This window comes from Myotis davidii, unplaced genomic scaffold (assembly GCF_000327345.1).
Source record: "Myotis davidii unplaced genomic scaffold, ASM32734v1 scaffold424, whole genome shotgun sequence".
Taxonomy (NCBI): domain Eukaryota; kingdom Metazoa; phylum Chordata; class Mammalia; order Chiroptera; family Vespertilionidae; genus Myotis; species Myotis davidii.
Window position 1 is genome coordinate 4254348 of NW_006295827.1, and position 8993 is coordinate 4263340.

At 55.4% G+C, this 8993-nt stretch overlaps 1 protein-coding gene across 1 annotated transcript in view; it reads left to right on the forward strand.

Annotated features, from left to right (window-relative positions):
• The window catches only part of GATSL2 (GATS protein-like 2), a 39840-nt gene that overhangs the window by 17157 nt on the left and 13690 nt on the right, over positions 1 to 8993 (forward strand). The window contains exon 4 of the mRNA XM_006770869.2: positions 1091 to 1097. Within this exon, the coding sequence (XP_006770932.1) occupies positions 1091 to 1097 (7 nt within the window). The remainder of the gene's footprint in view (positions 1 to 1090; positions 1098 to 8993) is intronic.

An 8993-nucleotide genomic window follows, 5' to 3' on the forward strand; every position in this document is an offset into this window, starting at 1 on the left:
GGGCTCTGACGGACAGGGCTTGTCGCCCAGGATGCCCGCGGAGAGGCCCGTGTGAGGGCCTAGCTCTGCTGGGTTAGGAATCTGAGAGTAAACAGATCAAGTTTCCAGTGTTAGCTGGCCACAGCAATTGAAAATGAGAATGTTCTCTGAGATGACTCAGCCTCTCGGCCCCAGGGTTGAGGCAGCCCCAGGCCGTGACTCTGCCCTGGTGGTCGGCTGCAGGCCAAGCCCAAGGGGAGCAGCAGTGGAGCTTTAGAATGAGTGGTGTGCAGTTACCGTCCATCCCATCAGGGTGAGGGCACAAGCCACAGTCTTGGTTATCTAACAGGTTGCTGTCCTCAGTTTCCTCATTTGCGAAATGGGGATCAACCATTCCTGGCTCCGAGGGTGGATGTGAGAAATGAGGCTAAGACCACTGCAGCCAGCGTAGGCGGAGAAGTGCCCATCGGAAGCTCTGGGAGAGAGCCTGGGTCACAATGGTGGAACCCAGTGAGAATTGGAGGGAGGGTGTCATGTGAGGCCCCTTGAGAGCCCTACATGGGGAGGAGAAGAGAAGTCACTACAGGAAACAAAAGAGGAGTGTCCGTGTCGGAAGTTAGAGGAGGCCATGTGGTAGCTTCTAGCGGCCAAGGGAAGATGTTGGCCAGCCCTGTGGGGTCCAGCCAGTAGGTCAAGGACAGGAGGGCATGAGGGAAGAGGCTGTCAGGGTTGGCTGGTGGACGTCATTGGATGGAAGGTGAGGCCAGCCGGTGGCAACAGAGGGTTGATAGTGACCACCTGGAGGCCTGTTTGGTGATAGAGGGGAGTGAAGAAGGCAGTGGCCTGAGGAGGAGATGGAGGTGGAGATGAAGGAAACATTAGCCTGCATGTCACCAGGACAAGGAAGCCAAGTATGAGCGAGGCGCCTGTGGGAATGGAAAACGAAAAGGAAGGTTGCCGTGGCCGTTTTTCTGAGACCAGAGAGAAGGGTTAAGATGGATGGGAAAACAGGTGTTTTGAGCGGGGGAGGGGGTCTCACCACTTGGCCTCAATGTTAGGAAACTGAAGAAGATGCAGGTTGGGGTTCAGATCATGCATGCCCAAACAAGAGCCAAGACACAGGGTTGAGCAGATGGGGGGTGGGGGGCTGCAGGCAGGGGCAAGATCTAGGCCCTGCGGAGATTTCTGAGCTGGAGGTCATAGCTGAGGAGGACAGTCCTAGACAGGGGTTATCTAAGGATTGGGGTCAGCTAAGGGGGCCACCCAGGACACCCTGCTCCAAAGCCAGCACAGAATTGGAGCGGCCGCAGGAGATGAGAGAGGCGCTCAGGTGACCCAGGAGCCAGGGGCACTCAGGGTTACCAGGCAACGGGACAACAACTGCACACAGTACCCCAGCTTGGCTCCAAAGTCCTGTAATAGCAGCCCTCTGGGGACTGTCGGTTCCCAATTAATAGTGTCAGGGACTTGGAAGGGTGGGGGGGCGGCGAGTACTACAGATTGTTTAGATTATTGTTTTCAGCGTGCTGACAAAAAGCTGCTTGCCCCCTGGAAGGATAGGAGGTTGTGTGTGTGTCCTCACCGTAGTGTGTGGCACAGGGAGAGTGGAATAAGCTTCCACTATGTCAGGAGAAAACCAGGGGAACATCAGTGCCCTCATCCGAAAGGAAGGAAAGAGATGGTGCTGTTGGAGCACGCGTGTGTGCCCGGTGCTGTTGGAGCACGCGTGTGTGCCCGGTGCTTGTACCTGAAGAGATGCCAGCCTGTCCCCTGGTCCAGCAATCAGTGGGGTTATGCCCCCTCTTTCCGAATAGGGAGACCGGCGTAGGGCCGTGTAAGTGTCAGACCACGGAGCTGATGCCATCACTGGGACTCCAACCCTGGCCCCCTGGCTCTGAAGCGGTGCTTTTTGCCGATCATTAACCACTACCACAGCACCCACGGGGGGGTTGGTAGAGGCTGGACTGTGAGAACTGAGTTGAGGGGTGACGATACATTTGTGCCGCTGGCCAGAGTCAAATTGAATGACCCAAGTGATGGAGATTGTAGTCTTTGGACCAGTCCTGCCCGTTCATCCTGGGCCCTTGCCTGATTCTGGCACCTGGACCTGCCAGGCCGCCTCCTCTGGAGGCTCTTTTGCTGAGTGCCCGACACCTGTTTGCGCCCAGCTGCCTGAGCCAGCTCCGGTTCTGTGGCTGGGTTCTCCACGCCCTTCTGCCGGACCCTAAGCCCATTCCCTCTAAACTTCTGCCTGGCCCAGGTTCCCAGAGAACAGTCTCCTTTGCCCCAGGGGACCTCAGCTCAGGTTGGTGACCCTGACCCATCCAGCGTCCTTGCATGGCCTTCCTTATCCATTTATCTAGATCATTAGAGTTAATGATGTAATCAGCTCGTGTTTAAGCCAGAGCAGAAATAGGACCTCTCGGTACCCTACATTCAACCAGAGGTCTTCCGCGTCCCCCACCCATGCCCAGGGAACTGTGTTCTTCATTGCTTTGCTTCCTTTTCGTGTCATTCTGTTCCAACTACGTGGAATTGTAAAGGTGGTCTAGTAGTTTGATTTTGGGGTTTTTCTTAAGCTGCTTTTAACTCTAAAAAGAGGACCGTGCTGTATGTCATATTTGGGGACTTTTCCACCTATTGCTAAGATTCTTTCACATTTTTGCAAGTCACCGTAGATTGTTTAGACTGTTGGGTAATATTCTATCATTGTTCCTCTCCTCTTCCAGTGATGGGCGTCTGGGGCGTGACCAGGTTTTTGTTGCTGGGAACAGGCTATTATAAATTCTCTTGTCAGTGTCTCCCATGACACATGTGTAAGAAGGTGGGATCTCGCCGGGAAGAGCTGAGTCATGGGGAACATGCCTCCAGGTGCCCTCACCTTAGAGATTGCCCAGCCTGTTGGACCCGGGGCAGTCACTGCCTTAATCTACCTGGGCATCCGTGTTCCTGTCGGGAAAACACTAATTAATGATACCGCACCTGCACTCGGTGCTGATTACGCACAGACCCAGTGTCTAGTCCTGTGCTGGGCACGGGGACTTAGCTGAGAAAGACTCGGCCCCACCACGGTCCAGACGCAGCGGAGACAGGCCTGAATCATCTCAGCAGCCCCCAGGGTGCTCCCCTGGCTGGGAATGGGCTGGTGGGTGCAAGGGTGCACCGGGGCAGAAGCTGGGCCAGGCCCCGCGGTCCCTCGTGAGATGGCTGGACTTCTGCTGAGGGCTGGGGTGGGGGCCACAGGAATGGGGAGATCTGAAACCAGAAAGAGATCGCTGAACACAGAGAAGCCAAGGGCCCACAGGCAGAAGGTGTGCTCCTGTCTGCGAGGCCTGAGCACTCCAGACAGGAACGCTGCCAGGGACATCCCGTTCCCCTCACTCCCAGGCCAGCTGCGCCACTCGGCTGCATCGAGTGACCGCACTTCAGCAGCCTCGAGCACATCCATGTATGTTCAGTCCCTCCTTAAGCCCTAACCTGCAGGGGAGGTATTTCCAAGCCTCTCTCACAGGTCAGGAACCTGGGGCCAATTGAGGACCAATGAGTTGTTCCACCATCTCGGGGAGGCGGTAACACCAAGATTCCCACTGGGGCCTTGTCCACCTCAGTCCCCCCAAGAAGTAAACCACCAGGCCTTGCCCCACGTGTGCCCTGCACTGGGGTATGTGTGTGTTCCCAAAGCCAGAGGCCTTTCCCAGACTGTCCTACCCTGGATGACCCTTCTGACCCTGCCCCCTGCCAGGCCCCTGGGACCAGCAGCCATCCAGCAGCTCTCCAGAGATCTGCGCTTCAGGCCTCAGGGCAGCCCCACAGCCCCAGGTGTCTTACCTGCCCCAGGTTTCCACAGAGGAAAGAACTAAAGCAGTTGGGACCAGATTTAAAGGTGAGCAGATTTGGCCAATGCAGGGCCCCACCTCTGCCTGCCTCCAACCAGAACACTGGCTGTGGGACACAGTCTTTCCCTGCCTCGGCCTCATGTTTCTCCCCCAATTTGTTAAATATTATTTCCTGGCCACAAGCGGACCCACGCCTACTGCCGGCAGCCTGGGCCAAACCACCGTCGGCTCTTGCCAGCTCCTTGAAGAAGAGTAGTCTCCTAACTGGTCTCGGGGTCCTCACCCATCCTCACGGGGGCCACAAGGCATCATCCTGCCCCCATTGCCTGTGAAGTCATTGCCTGTCATTCCCTTGCCCCGGCCACTCAGCCACTCTGGCCTCTGGCCTCGGGGCTTTGCACAGTCTCCTCGCTCTGGCCTCCCGGGGACAGCAGCATGCTGCACCTCTTACAGGTCTTATGGGGACCTGCCTTCCCCTACTCGACTTTTTTTTATTGTAGCCAGACATACATGACACAGGTGTACCATCTGAACTGTTCTTCAGTGTACAGCTTGGTGGCATTAAGCACATTCACACTGTTTGTGTAACCATCACCACCATCCAACTCCAGAACTTTTTCATCATCTCGCACTGAAGCTCTGTATCTATTATACAATCAATCGCTCCCCATCTCCCCCTTCCTCCAGCCCCTAGCAACCACTTCCTGCTCCGTCTTTAAGTTATAAACCCCCTGTTGTGCTAGCCCTTGTCCTCCCTGCACTTTTTTAAAAATATATTTTATTGGTTTTTTTACAGAGAGGAAGGGAGAGGGATAGAGAGTTAGAAACAGCGATGAGAAACATCGATCAGCTGCCTCCTGCACACTCCCCTCTGGGGATGTGCCCGCAGCCAAGGTACATGCCCTTGACTGGAATTGAACCTGGTACCCTTGAGTCCACAGGCCGACGCTCTATCCACTGAGCCAAACCAGTCAGGGCCTCCCTGCACTTTTTATTTGCTCTGTGGTACACACCATCATCTGATCCACTATTTTATTATCTTCCCCCCCCACCCCCACCACCACCACCACCACATATAAACTCCAATTGTCTTATTTAAGGTGTGTCCCTAGCACCTGAAACAGTGACTGACTGGTTTGTTGAAGGACTGAAAGATTGCCTGGGCCTCAGGGACTTTATCCAGACCCTACAAATTCCTTCTGCCCTACTGACCCTTTTCTGCAGTTCCTACCTGTGCAAGTCCCCCTAGAATTTACAAGCGATGTTACCCACACTGTCTGATTCTCCTGGCCGCCCGTGACATAAACCGATTTCTTTTCGGTCTTAATGGAAAAGAGCCTCCTCCTTCAGGATTGCCCTTCAAATCACAGAACCAACCCGGGCTTTCTTTCTAACTACAGTCGGAAACGGTCGCCTGTAATTGTTAAAGACGGTAGAAGTGAAATGTAAATAACACGAGAGACCTACTGAGGGAGGACCCACAAGAAACATGAAAACGCTGCTGCTGGTTAAGAGAACAAAGGCTGACGCACACCAGGCCAGCACCCTGGGGAGGCCCGACGCACTCTGCTCCGTCGCCACCTTGTGTGAGTCTCCTGTGCAGCACGGCAGGGGCAGCGGAGTGGGTCAGACCCGGCCCCTCCATGTCCCCACTGTGACGTCCTGCAGAGGATGGGGCCAAGCCTCCCTGGTTCCAGCCCGAATGGGCTGCACTTTGCGTGAAAGACTCCGGGTTTCCCCAGCTGGTGCTGAAATTCTAAATGGGCTCATGGGCATTCAGAGGCCCTACTTGAACGAAAAAACAAGAACGGTTTGTAAACAGGTCCCCGGAACGTGCTGGAAGATGTTCTCGGTCCCGCTGGTAGCGTGTGAAGCCTCTGGGTTCATCTCAAGGCCCGGCTGGTCAGGCTGTGACAGCAAAGGTCTGAGCTTGTTCTCTGAGGAGCTGGCGGGGCCTGGCTGGCACAGGGCATTCTGGCCTGCAGGAAGCAGGCCTCGGCCCCACAAAGCTAGCTCCCCCTTCCCAGCGCCCTGGGTCCTGCAGGAGAGTCCATATACTGGCAGCCTTTGCCGAGCCCTGACTACGTTAGGGGCCTTTGTGGTCTGGAGCCGAGAGGAAGTGAGCACAGCCGGCAGGTGAGTGGAGAAGGTGGGATGGATGCTAATAGGAACTTCCACTCGATGGCGATCGGTCAGGCCACCCCCCTGGTGCCGCGATCTGGATGGCCGCTGTCCTCAGACACACCACATGTCTGAAGATGGCCCAGGCCTTTGTGTGGTGTGTCAGGGAGCAGGGTTGGGCCCAGGACTGCAGGGTTGGCTGCAACGCAGATTCCCTGGCAGTGTAGAGCTGGGTCCGTCTCTTCCGTCATACATCATCATTCCTTCCTGGCCTACCTGGTGGGAATTGAGCAATTGGGGAGGTGAATGGAGACTTTCCAGCAAAGCTTTTTACTTGGGCTCAGTGTGTGGGAACCAGGTGTTTCAGAGAATCAGAGACTCAGCTTAATCCATCCTCCCCCTCGAGGCAGCGGTACCCTTCGGAGAACTGGCAACGCACTGTCTCCCAGGCCAGCCCATTGGTCTGGGTAGTCAGCTGGCCATAGAGCTTTTCTTTACTCGGAACACAAGCTGGCCTCCCTGATGCCTCCCTTTAGTTCTGTCTGCCCACCAAGAAGAAATAGCCAACATATTGAGTGCTCAGCATAGTCACACAGGGTTTTCGTCATTTATTCTTCAACAACAACCCTGTGGCATAGGTAGATACTGTTATTATCCCCATTGTACACATGAGAAAACGGGCACAGGGAGTAATCTGCCTAAGGTCACACAGCCATAAGCAGCCACGTGGCTTCCAACCCATGGTCCACAGTAACCACAGATACTTAAAGGCGTAGCTGGAATCTTCCCCAGGCCAAAGGGGCGCAGTCCAGGGTCCCCTCAGCTCCTGTGGGCAGGCTCCGTGTTGGCCTTGACACTCTGAACAGACATGGCTCCTGGTGTGGCCTGCCCTCATCCAGTCCCCATGCTCTGTTCACGGAGCCCAAGGATGCATTGCACCCCCTAGACAGGGCACTTGCGTGATTCTTGGGGTATGTCTCGAGCCAGGGCTCACCCAGAGCTGCTGTTCCCCAGTCTCCCTCCTCCATTGGTGAGAGCTCTAGAGTTTTGTATCCCATCTACCTGAGTGCTCCTGCAGGACCTGCCCAGTCACCATGGCACACAGTCGCACAGGTTGTGTCCTCTCGATTCTGCGGCACTCCTCACACAGACTGAGATGGATGAGCCCTTTCCTCCGAGCTGGGACACCACCTGCCCAGCTCCCTATGCAGCAGATAGATCTGTCTTGGGTTCTGGTTGGGGCTTTTGCTTCACCTCGAAAGGTATTTTCCATACCCTCAACGGTTCTGGAATCGTGTCTACGTGCCTTGTTGGTCCACCCTGCTATGGAGCTGGGAGGGTTCCCAGTGGCCCAGGCACTGCCCAGGCTGGAACTGGATGGGAACTAGCCCACCCTGAAGCTGCCCTCATTGTACAGAGGAATGAAGCAGCCCAGGGCTCACCACCCGGGGCCAGGCTGGGACTGGAACCCAGGCCCTTGACTCCAGGCCTGCGGTCATCTTCTCACTCTCCAGGCTGCTCTCTCCTGTCATTTCATCCTGTCCCTAAGTACCACGAGGGCATCTAGAGGGCAAGCAGATCTCCTCCTCCTCCTCAGGTTTCCTAGCAGGCTGGCTGATGGCTGGGCTTGGGTCCTCTTTCCAGCTCCTTGTAGACCAAGTGCAGAGAGGCCTCAGACAGCGGGGCCTGGCATCTATGGTGTGGGTTTAGCCACCACTCACTGGAGAGCACAGATTTGGGACTAGAGACTTTAGTGTCTCTCAGCAGAGGGTACATCAGGGCAGTGCCATGCCAGGGCACGGAGGGCTTGTTCCGATAGGGGCTTCTCTGGCCTTGGAGGTAGGTATGTGGCTGTAGTCCACTCTATTGCTCATCAGACAGTGAGCTTTGGTCCTGTGCCCAGCCAGGTGTGTGTACAGAGAGCCTCCAGCCCTTGCCTGTGAGAGTGTATGGTCTGCTGGGGAAACAAGTATTCGTAACGGGTTGTGGCAAGTTCTCATCAGGCACAGTTGCTCCCGTCGAGCACTGCCCAGGTCTGAGGGCAACTTCACATACACTGTGAGGCGAGCAAACTCTCCCCTGGAGCTGTGAGGCACCAGCAGCCCACAGTGGCCTTAACACCCTCTTGTCCACAGTGTAAGGCTGTAGGCTATCAAAGAGGACCCGCCTGTCTGGTGGGAGGTGAGGGAGAGGAGGTGGTTGGTGCCAATCCTTAAACTGGGTCTTAAAGGGTGAGACGGTCACAGCGACATAGTCATACCCCATTTACACAGAGGCCGATGCTGCCTTCTGCTGGTGCCTGTGCCTCCGGGATGATTTATATGGTCTATTTCTGGAATGTCCCTCACAGCCGAGAGGGCATTGGGAGCAAATGCCACATCTGTCAGCCTTCACAGGGCTCTCTCCCCCACCCAGCAAGTACCTGCTTATGGCAGGCCAAGGACGGGGGTTGGGGGGGGGCTTCCAAGGCTCATTCTGGGTGCACAGGAGTCCCCAAGAAGGAGCTGGGCCAGACCAGTGTTAGCCACGCACTAAGGTGATAATTTGCTGTTGTCCCAAGCAATTACAGATTTCACTTGTCCAGGCAGTCGTTGCAAATTGGATGTGGACAGGCAGGGACAGAGATGGCATTTGCAAACCAAAGCGCTGGAGGGAAGTGGAAGAGAGTGTGCTGTCAGTTGGGCAGAATGTCAGAGGGAAGAGAATGGGTGCCACCCTGTTCACAATGCTGGCACAGGCATTTCCTCCAAGTCAGGCTCACCGAGGTATAATTTACACCCAATAAAATTCACCCTCAGGGTACAGCTCTTTGAGTTTTGACAAGTGCTTATAATCCTGTAGCCACCACCACAATCAAGATGCCAAACACCCCACCACCCCAAGAGTTCCTGGGTTCCCCTCCAAAGTCAACCCCGGCCCAACCCCTGGCAGCCACGAATCTGCTCTCTGTCCTTACAGTTTTGCCCCTTCCAGATGCCACGTAAATGGAATCATATATATGGCAACCTTTTGAGTCCGGGTTGAACTTAGCAAAGTGCCTTTGAGCTTCATCCACGT